Genomic DNA, 11392 nt, shown 5'->3' on the forward strand with positions numbered 1-11392 from the left:
CTGCCTCAGAGTGCTGGGTGGGATTACATGCATGAATCACTACGCCCCACTTCCAAGGCAGACCCCTTGGGTTTACCCTCCATCCCTAGGGCACCTCGACTCTGCCTCGTCCTGGTGAGAACCTGGGCTAGTCGGTAGCAACTCCTTTATCACCCCCCCTCCCAGAGCCCGGCAGAACACCGGAAGTCGCTCACCCCCAGACCGGAAATTGCTCACGCCCCGCTCCCGGCGCCCTAGTCTTGGCGGGGTGTGGAGCTGTCACAGCGTCTCGGGGCCCAGTGGCGGCGGCCCTGGGGAGGGGCGCGGTCGGTCCACGGCGGCCTTCCGCGGCCTTGGCAGCGGGGTTAGGCCGCTGCTCAAGGGGTCCGGCGCAGGCCACCAGGGCGGGCTAACGGGAACCGTGAGTCCCGCACTAAATTGGAGCCGACTCGGCACTGGAGGCATCGGCGGGAAATGGCGGACGAGGCCTTGTTTTTGCTTCTCCATAACGAGATGGTGTCCGGAGTGTACAAGTCCGCCGAGCAGGGGGAAGTGGTGAGTGCTGCCACGTACTCTGGGATCCTGCGAGACGCACCCCGGGATCTTGCGGGATGCACCCTGGGGACCTGCAGGATGCACCCCGGGGCCCTGCGGGATGCACCCTGGGATCCTGCGGGACGCACCCCGGGATCCTGCGGGACGCACCCCGAGGTCCTGCGGGACTCTTCCGTTCTTCTCCCGTCTCGTGGCCGCAGGCGCCTATTAGGTTAGACCAAACTGGTCCACCTCGAGGCATCCCACAGCATATAACCTGTGTCTCGGCTGTCTGCCCCAAGTTAGTCTCGCATCCCTTTCTGTTTTGTTTCTTCAGTTTGGGGTACAGTATGCTTTTTAAAAATTTTTTTATAATTGGCCCTATGAGGATTTGCAGGAGAGCAGCTGATTTTGGCATATCTGCTTAAATTTCCTGGCTCTCCCAGCACTTGGAGAGGCCCACTATCCCAGAGAGACTCTTTCATCTCTTGACTCAGAATACCACTCCACACAATTCCAGGGCCGAACCGTGATGAACCTTGGAGTTAAAGCATAGGAAATCTTGTAAGATTTTTAGCAGTAATTATGAAAACACAAATTAATTACTTAAAATATTTGGTGTTCATTATATCAGAGCTTGTTTTAGGAGTTTGGCTAATAGTTAATATTGAATGACACAGTGGCCCCATCCTTATGGAAGTTACATCGGATGTGGAAGTTCTTATTTCCTCCTGATTCTTTTAGAAAACATCGAGTGGGACTGGAATTTAATGATTAAAGTATTGGGTCGCAGTTAGGCATAACATCACAGAATGTTATCGGATTTTAGAAAAGGAGACAGTCTGAAGTTATGGTCAGGTCAGCAGGCCTTTTTTTCTTTTTCTTTTTTTTAAAAACCCATTCCTGGTTTGGCTGGAACTCGATATGTTGATCAGGCTGGACCGGAACTCGCAGAGATCCTCTTAACTCTGCGCCCCTAGTGCTGGTATTAAAGGCGTGTGCTGACACTCCTGGCGGGAGCCCCTTCTTTAATGCCGCTGATAAAGAGGGTGAAGGCCAGGGACGGAAAGCATCCTGGTTACAGTCACAGAGTTAGGAAAGAGTGAGGACTTTGTTTTTGAGACAAGGTCTTACTGTATATCTCTGGCTGGCCTGGAACTTGCTATTTGTAGACCCGGCTGGTTTCAAACTCACAGAGATCTGCCTGCCTCTGTTTTCCAGATGTTTCTCAGTGGGGGACTTACAGTTAGAGAATGGAGTGGTCCATTTGCTTGTTATGAAGATAGCTCAGTGTGTGGACTACTAGAGCAAGATCTTTGTAGTGAGGAGATGTATTATTGCAGGAGTCAGGGCAGGGGATGATTGAACTAAAACAGATAAGAGAGCAGAGAGGAGGCTTAAGAGGTAGGGAGGTGGACTCTAAGCTTTGGTTAAATATGGGAATGGAGGTAAAATTATCCCGTGGAGATAAAGCATGTGGGTTGGATAGATGCATGGTTAGTAAGGGGATGAAGAGAAGAGGTACGGAGACTATTGAGTTATATGCAGGTTTAATTTCTAGGACACTTAAGGAACGGTGCTGACAGATTGTAAACTATAAGAAAGGTGGGCATGGCATAAATACAAATACCAGTAGGAAGACGATTGAAACTGAGGGTTTTGGTTTTTTAGAGACAGGGTCTCACAGTATAGCCCTGGTTGACCTGGAGCTTCAGTGTTACCAGGATGGCCCAAAACTCTACCTCCCAAGGGCTGGGATTAAAAGCGTGTGACACCACACCTGGCCTTCAAAATTTTTAAATTTATTTGTATGGATACTTCACCTGCATGTGTGCCTGTGCAGTCCATGCATGCCCAATGCCACAGAGCCCGAAGGGGGCTTCATAGTCCCCGGAACTCGAGGTACAGACAATGGTGAGCTGTTATGTACCCAGGTCTTCTGGAAGAACAGCTAGTGCTTGTTAGTGCCGAGCCACCCCAGCAGCCTCCTCAGATTCTACTTCTTCTTTCTTGCTATTTATTTATTTATTTATTTATTTTTGAGACAGGGTTTCTCTGTAACAGCTCTAACTGTCCAGGAACTCACTCTGTTCACCAGACTGACCTTGAACTCACAGATGTCCACCTGCCTCTGCCTCCTGAGTGCTGCCTCCGAGTGGCAAGTACCACCACTGCCGAGCTCAGATCCTGTTTCTAATTATACCTATCTATAACAGATGCCCTCCACTTTTACACATTTGTTATTTGCCCTAACTTACATTTAGGCTTTTCTCACCCCCAAACAATTAATAATACATTCATTCCTTTATTTTTATCCTGAAATCCCACCCCTTTCCCTCCCTCCCTCCCTCCCTCCCTCCCTCCCTCCCTCCCTCCCTCCCTCCCTCCCTCCCTCTCTCTCTCCCTTTTTTTCTTTTGAGACAGGGTTTCTCTGTATAACAGCTCTGACTGTCCTGGAACTTCACTCTGTAGACCAGGCTTGCCTTGAACTCACAGACATTCGCTTGCCTCTGCCTCCAGAGTGCTGGGATTAAAGATGTGCCCCACCACTGCCTTTTTCATCTTACTACTTTTTCTTCACTTTTTCAGTGGGTTAGCCCAAAATAATACAAACATAGTTGTTCTGCTCACAACAGATCCTTATAAATAAACAAAAACCCCAAAAGTTTTTAATTGTTTACCTGTTTCAGTGTATTTGTGGTTGGGAGGGGAAAATCGACAGGGAGCAACAATGATGACAACGATGATAATTGAGTGTTTCAGTATTCAATCCTGACTGGCTTGGACTTACTGTGTGGACCAACCTTGCCTCGAACTCCCAGAGCTCTCTTGCCTGGGAGTGCTGGAATTAGAGGCGTGTGCCACCATGCTGCCTGGTTTTTATTTTTTAAGTTACTTTCTGAGGAGACTTTCCCACTCCAGTGGCCTCTGTGACTTACGCTATGGCGGACAGTGGCCCATTAATTTCATTTTCAGACACTTGCAAAATAGGTCTCAGATTCAGGCGTGGCTGTCTGAGCAAGCAAGCATGCGGATGGATCAGATAGCGCTGTTACCGCCTTTGATGAGTACATGGACCTCCATTAGATGGTGCAGAAAACATTCTCAAAGTCGAGAAAGCAACAGAGTAGGATCATGCTACGAAATGTTTCCAGCTAGAGATGGCCGAGGAATCCAGAGGTTGAGAAGGTGACAGTGGTTGTGAGCACAGTCTGAGACACATGCAAACTGTTTTGGTGGCCCGTATGTTATTATCAGGTGACAGTGATGCTGTGAGATTGTTGTTTTTGTTTTTTTTTTTTTTTAATTTATTTATTCCTTATGTATACAGTGTTCTGTCTGCATGTGTGTCTGCAGGTCAGAAGAGGGCACCAGATCTTACTACAGTTACTGCAGTTGACTGTGAGCCACCATGTGGTTGCTGGGAAATGAACTCAGGACCTCTGGAAGAGCAGGCAGTGCTCTTAACCGCTGAGCCGTCTTTCCAGCCCGCCTGTGAGATTGTTTTTGTTACAAAAGTATATTTTTAAACAAAATATAAATCTTTTTAACATTCTTTTTTTTTTTTTTTTTAAAGATTTATTTATTATGTACACAGTGTTCAGCCTCCATGCCTGCAGGCCAGAAGAGGGCACCAGATCTCATTACAGATGGTTGTGAGCCACCATGTGGTTGCTGGGAATTGAACTCAGGACCTCCGGTAGAGCAGTCAGTGCTCTTAACCTCTGAGCCATCTCTCCAGCCCTCTTTTTAACATTCTTATTTTTATTTTATTTTGTGTAAGGGTGTTGTCTGCATACTAATTTTGCTCCTGGTAGCTGTGACACCGTATGCCTGTGAGAGGAGAACTCGGTACAGTCAGCTCTTTACTTCTTTCAGTGGGTTCCAGGAATCAGCTTAGGTCTCCACTCTTGCTAGCAAGCCCTTTTACCTACTGAGCCATTTCAATGACTTCTTTTTCCATTTTTTAATTTAAAAACTTTTAAAATGTGTTTGGATATTTTGCTTGTATACACACACACACACACACACACACACACACACACGCACTGTATCTATGCAGTACCTAAGGTGGTCAGAAGAGGGCATCAGATCTCCTAGAGCTGCAGTTACAGACGGTTGTGAGCTGCCGTATGGGCACTGGGAATTGAACCCAGATCCTCTGGAAGAGCTCCTAATGGCTAAGTCTTCTCTCTTAGCCCCCTGCTGTTGTTTTAGGTTTAGGGGTAGTTCTAGCTCTTAAGAGAAAAATATCGTGATGTGTCAAGTGAGCCTTCATGGGTGTAGCTTCTGACATTTCTAGAAGACAGTCTCACAGCAAACTTCCTATTCTTCTGCCTCTTTGGCAACGTTCCCTGAGCCACAGGTGCAGGAGTTGTGTTTTAGATGAATTAGCTGGGATTGGACTCTACCACTGCATTTTGAATGGTTGTGGTTTTCTGTAGTGGTCTCTGTTGCAAAAAAGAGATTTCCTTGATGAAGGGTGAGATCTTCACACCATATCTAGATTTTGAGCCAGGAACTTCAAATAAGAGGGAACTTGTGATGTTTGTCTTTTGGGGTTACTTCATACAATGTGGTCTCTTCTAGTCTGTCCATTTACTGGGGTAGGCCCTTGGGAAGGAGGTGCAGAGTCTGCTGGGGGGGGAGGTTGGATATGGCTTTTCTTACATACAGGATTTCTCCCCCTCTTCTGTGATGATCCTGAGCCTCGAGAAGAGGGTGGATGACATGGATGTCCTGTGTGGGGATGAGCACTCTGCAGTCGTAGTCTGGTCCTGGGGACTGGAGTGGGCCTTCGTTAATCACCATCGACTGCAGACAAGGTCCCTGATGAGGTTGAGAGATGCATTAACTGTGGTATAAAGATGAATTGCTAGGCATTGCTTCAGTACTGTATCCATTTAGCAGAGTTGTAGGTTCTCCCCTTGGGACTTTTTTTTTTTTCTTGAGGTCCCATGGCTGATGTATACTTAGCAGAAATGTTTTTCCACTCCATTATTCTATAGGCTGTCTCTTCACTTTGCTGACTGTTATGTAGAAACCTTTTATTGCATATGATCTTGTATGTCAGTTGTTTGTTTATTTTTGAGATAAGGGCTTCTCTGTAGCTTTGGAGCCAGTCCATGAACTTACTCTGTAGACCAGGCTGGCTTCGAACTCAGAGATCCACCTGCCTCTGCCTTCCTTCCCCCGCCCGGTAAATTTCAGATTTTTACATTAAGGTCTCTGATCCATTTGAATTTACTTTTGTGCAGAGCTAGAGATCTATTTTCATTTTTTTTTATCTTGAACAATCCAGTTTTTTCAGGGATTTCACCCCACCCCCTGCACACACCCCAGATGTTAGGGATTGTACCAGGGTCTTATGGGAAAGTGTTTTGTCATTTAGCTGCATCCCCAGCTTTGTTCACTAATGTATGTTTTTGCTATTTTTATGAAGAATCAGCTGTGGCTGTGTGAGTTTGTTTCTGGGATTGGTCTCTGTTCTTGTGCCAATATCATGCTGTATTGTACTCAATACAGTAGAACTGGTGTGTAATAGAAAATCAGATATTGTGATGTCTCTAGCATTACTCTTTCCACTCAGGATTGCTTTGGTTTATGTGAATCTGATACAGTGTTTAGGTTTCATTTGTCTGGTTCTGTGAGGATGTTACTAGAATTTTGATAGGGGTTGGGTGCCGACTTCCACAGTACATGTTCTAATCCATGAACATGAGAGGTATTTCATCTACTGCCTTCTTTTTTTCTTCGCTTCATCAGCTTTGTTTTTTTAATTAATTTTTTTTTGAGAATTTGGTGCATTAGTACTGTTTTTTGCACCATTTCCACTTCTTTTTTCTCTTCCAACTTATCCCATGTCCCACTTTCAAACATGACCTATTCTTAGTTATTACACACACACACACACACACACACACACACACACACACACACACACACACCTTACTAAGTTCCTTTAGTGTTGTTTAGGGCTGTAGTATTGTATGTATTGTTCAGGGCTGACTACTTGGGACTGGACAACCTGTAAGGGACTCCTCCCTCAAGAAGACTGATTCTCCCTAGTTCTGCAGTTCCTAATTGCTCATAGCTCCTCATTTAGGGGCGGGGCCTGTGAGGTCTCCCGTCTGTTGGCATGTCAGCTGGTATTGTTACTGTGTAGGTCTTGTTTAGATGACTGTCATTGAGAGTTTACCAGTGCAGCTTCCCTGTCATATACAGAAGGCACGACAAAGTCTCTTTGTCGCTCTGGTCCTCTGGTTCTTGCAGTGCCCTCCCCATATTCCCTGAGCTTTTTTTTTTTTTAATATTTATTTATTATGTATACAATATTCTGTTGTGTGTCTTCCTGCAGGCCAGAAGAGAGCATCAGATCTCATTTCAGATGGTTGTGAGCCACCATGTGGGTGCTGGGAATTGAACTCAGGACCTTTGGAAGAGCAGACAGTGCTCTCAACCACTGAGCCATCTCTCCAGCCCCTCCCTGAGCCTTATGTATAGGGCTTGCATTGTGAATGTGTCAGTTGGCATTGGGCAGGTCACAGTCAGTTGTCTTCTCTGTCTCACGGTTGTGTTTCTGTAATGGTCTCCATCTGCTGCAGAAGAAACACATCTGGGTATAAAGTAAGTATCGAGAGTGCAGTTAGAAATTGTACTGGCTTGGGAAAAGGGCAGTGGAGGTTCTCCTCTGGAGTTCATGACTTCACAGGCTAGGATCATCGTTTCAGGCATGAGTTCCTTCCTCTTGAACAGGGCTTATGTCCAATTAGGTGGTTGCTGGTTACCCCCAAGATATAAGTGCCACTGTTGTACCCTCGGGGACATTCTGCTATGCTGGTATTTGCTGTGGTTTAAGGCATCCCAGCTGGGTAGGACTGTTGATTGCTTTCTCCCTTGGCAGTTTGCATATCATATTTGGATACTGTGGTAGCTAGCCTTCAGGGAGTATACTTCTAATTCGTTCCAGCCCAATTCATCCAAACTCTGTGCATGAAGTATGTTGTGTCTTCATCAGTAGGGGTTTCTTCAGGTCCTGGGAGGCAGCCAAGGACAAGGGATTGTTTTGGAAAGTCTCCTGGACTCCTCTTAGCAGCAGCTCTCAGAGCGGTGTCCCACACCTGGCACTGAGGTTTTCCTTAGCCTGTGGCTCTGGGGTGAGCTTTATCTCCTAAAATGGTGTAACTTCATTCAAGTGTGTCAGTGTGTGTGTGTCTGTGCGCGTGTGTGCCATACTCACAATGCACACGTGGGAGTCGGGACAGATTGAGTTGGACCCGCACGGTGGAAGGAGCGAGCCAACTCTTTGTCCTCTGACTCCCACGTGTGCATGTGAGTATGGCGTGCTCATGCGTACACACTACATGTAAGTCAAATTTAGGGCTGCTGAGTTCTTACTTACAAAGGTGCCTGCCGCCAAGCCTAGGAACTGAGTTGAATTCATATGGGGAAAGAGAACTAATGTCTACAAACTGTCCTCTTACTTCTGCTTGTGTGCCGTGATGGCCCCCTCAAAGTACTTATAGCAGGGATTGGTTAAGAGCACTAGTTGTTCTTCCAGAGGACTCTGGTTCAATTCGAGCACCCACATGGCAGCTCATAACTGTGTGTAACTCCAAGATTGGTGTTTTGAGGGTGTCAAAAGATAAAGATACAATAAATATAAAAATAGAAAAAAATGCTTAAAATAAAACATTTAAATAGAAAGTTGTTAAAGTTTTTATTGTGAGCCTTTTCTACCTTTAAAGTAATTGTGAATTGCCCCTCCCCTGATTTCTTTCTTTGTAAGTGGTATATAGAAAAGGTACTGATTGGGCGGGAGAGATGGCTCTGGGGTTAAGAGCACTTTGTGCTCTTCCAGAGGTCCTGAGTTCAATTCCCAGCAACCACATGGTGGCTCACAACCATCTGCAATAAGATCTGATGTCCTCTTCTCTGTAGGCATACTTGCAGGCAGAACACTGTGTACATAATAAATAAATCTTTAAAAAAAAGATATTAAAAAAATTTAGCTTGTGTGTATGTCCATGTCCCCGAGTGTGCCATGTGCATGTCTTAGCGCACAGGGCACATGTGGAGGTCAGAGAACTCCTGGAGTTCTTTCTCTCCTTTAGTCATCAGGGTTGGTGGTAAGTACCTTTACCTGTTAAGCCATCTTCCTGGCCTCTGATTTCTAGTTCATTGTTTTAAAATACAGATGTCTTAGAACTCTAAGAGTATTCAATTTTTTTTGATAGGAAAATGGACGATGTATTACTAAGCTGGAAAACATGGGGTTTCGAGTGGGACAAGGATTGATAGAAAGGTGAGCAGTATGGATTTAAAAATTTTCTTCCAGGTAGGTTATAAACACCGATCAACTTAAGATCATTACAGAAGCTTGATATGTTTTGTTTTTAATTCTTTTCTGTTTGCGGATGATAAGTTGAACATGCTCTTAAGAGGCTGCTGGTATATCAGAAGTAGAGCATGCATTTAGTGAGTGTGAGGCCCTGGGTTCCATCACTGGAAAAACAATTCTCTTTAGATCTGATGCTACTTTAAGTCTGTTATTCAGGCATTAGTTTTTTTGTTTATGGACATGGCCCTGTTATGTGACCCAGATTGTCTTCAGACTTATTATTCCTGCTGTCGCTGGGATTATAACCATTCTCTACTGTGCCCAGTTTCCTTGTTTTCATAATTGAGAAAGACCTATTTTACATAGGTGATTGTTTTCCCCATGAAAGAACTAATATATTGAAATTCCTATTTACAGTCTCATTGCATATTCTGCTTAGGGCTTTGTAGGTTTTTTAAAACCGGAATGGAATTTTGTTTAACTGAATAGGCATAGAAATGCCTTGAAGTCTATGTTCATATCTTTGCTTTTTTGTATTCCTTTCTGAATATCTAAATAGTTTAATTTAGATAGATTATATTTTACATAAAACACTCCAGTTATGCTTACTTTTTGGGCAGGGGGTTTCGAGACAGTGTTTCTGTGTGTTAACCTTGGTTGTCCTGTAACTTGCTCTGTAAACCAGGCTGGCCTCATACTCACAGAGATCCGCCTACATTTGCCTCCTGTGTGCTGGGATTAAAGGCGTGCACCACCACTGCCTGACTTTCTGTCTTTTCTTTTCTTTTTTTCTTGTTGAGATAGAATTTCATCCTGTATCCCAGTGTTCCACCCTGCCCTGGAACTCGTACAGTCCAGGTTGGGACGCAGACCCGTGGAGACCTTACCTCAGCCTCTAGAGTGCTTGGATTATAGCACAAACCACCATGCTCACTTGCGTCATTTTTGTTTTTTTCATGTGCTAATTTGGATTATGACTGACTAATAAATAGACTTCTGAGCCCTGTGATTACATAACAGAGATGAGATGGGCTTTGCTTGGTTTATCCCTGTGTGACTGTCAGTAAATGTCTAGTGCTGGTGGCATTTAGAAATTAGTAAATAATTTGCTTCTTCTTAGAAAAAACTTCCTCCTTTGTTTCCTTTGGAAGAAATATATTGTATTACTTCAAGTTGATCTTTCTAGGTTTACGAAAGATACTGCAAGGTTCAAGGATGAATTAGACATCATGAAGTTCATATGTAAAGATTTTTGGACTACAGTATTCAAGAAACAAATTGATAATCTAAGGACAAATCATCAGGTATTTAGATAAATCTGTTCTTTGTTGGTTTGAAGACCTGTTTTCTGAAAGTCACTTACTGTGAATGTCCTTTTTATCAAGTATTTACTTTCCTATGCTTGTGTATGATGTGTGTGTAATGTAGCTGCTTGCGTGGCTCATACTTCTCCTATGAAGTTTCCAGGATCCAGAAGAGATTGTGAGGCTTGTGCACAAGTGCTTTTACATGCTGAGCTATCTTTGTTGGCCCTTAATTTACTTATTTAAATTAAATTCTTTGAGAATTTTTTATGTATATAAGAGCACCAGGTGCATACAGTGGCCATAAGAGGCTGCCGGATTTTTTGCAGCTAGAGTTACAAAAGTCTGTGAGCATCAGTGTTCCTGCTGGCCCTGAACCTGGGTCCTATGCAAATGTAGTAGGTGATCCTAATAGCTGAGCCATCTGTCTCTCCACTCACCTAGGACTCTTTTGTTCGGGGGGGGGGGGGGGCGGGGAATAAACTTCATGTTTTTCTAATAATATTGTTAAGTCTTTTTCTCTAGTAGGGTAAAGGAAATAAGGAAGAGCATAGTTATCATTAACTATAACTGTTTCCTTCCTCTAATTACATAAGTTGTGTTAAAATTTAAAATGTAGCATCAAGAGGCAGAGGCAAATGGATCTCTTGAATTCGAGGCCAGCATGGTCCACAGAATGAGTTCCAGGTGACATAGAGAAACCCTGTCTTGAACCCCCCCACCCCAATAAAAAGTAGCAAATGAGGGCTGGAAAGATAACCACTAAGCATTCATTGCTCTTCTAGAGGACATGAGTCTAGTTCCCAGAGCCCATGACAGATGTCTCACAAGCTCTCAATATTTTAGTTCCAGGAGGATTCAGTGTGTTGTGTCTGGCTTCTTTGGGAATCCACATGCATGTACACACACATAACTATAAACATATAATTAAAAATAAAAGCCCAGCTGGGCATGGTGGTATGTGCGACAAAACAAAAAGTAACCTCTATCTGTGGGCAAAGGGACACCTCATTTTTGGTATTTTTATACCTGGGGCTTTCTACATTCAGGTTGGCAGGAACGTCATTCATGGCAGTGATTCAGTGAGAAAGAGATCAGTCTGTGGGTTAAACCTGAATAACTCACTGACTACAAGTTTGTTCCATGACTGGGTCTGTGAATAGTGGTGGACAAAACAAGGTCCTTTTTAGCATTAGTGAAGGGTCCCTGGACACAGCTCTTCATTCCACTGACT

General features: G+C 44.3%; 1 protein-coding gene across 1 annotated transcript in view; it reads left to right on the forward strand.

The window, feature by feature from the left end:
• Positions 1-230: 230 nt before the first annotated feature.
• Positions 231-11392, forward strand: part of Trappc6b (trafficking protein particle complex subunit 6B) — a 17600-nt gene continuing 6438 nt past the window's right edge. The window contains exons 1-3 of the mRNA XM_075947768.1: positions 231-534; positions 8751-8818; positions 10041-10158. Coding sequence (XP_075803883.1) covers positions 454-534; positions 8751-8818; positions 10041-10158 — 267 coding nt within the window. The 5' untranslated portion in view covers positions 231-453. The remainder of the gene's footprint in view (positions 535-8750; positions 8819-10040; positions 10159-11392) is intronic.

Source organism: Microtus pennsylvanicus, chromosome 14, assembly GCF_037038515.1.
Source record: "Microtus pennsylvanicus isolate mMicPen1 chromosome 14, mMicPen1.hap1, whole genome shotgun sequence".
Lineage (NCBI taxonomy): Eukaryota > Metazoa > Chordata > Mammalia > Rodentia > Cricetidae > Microtus > Microtus pennsylvanicus.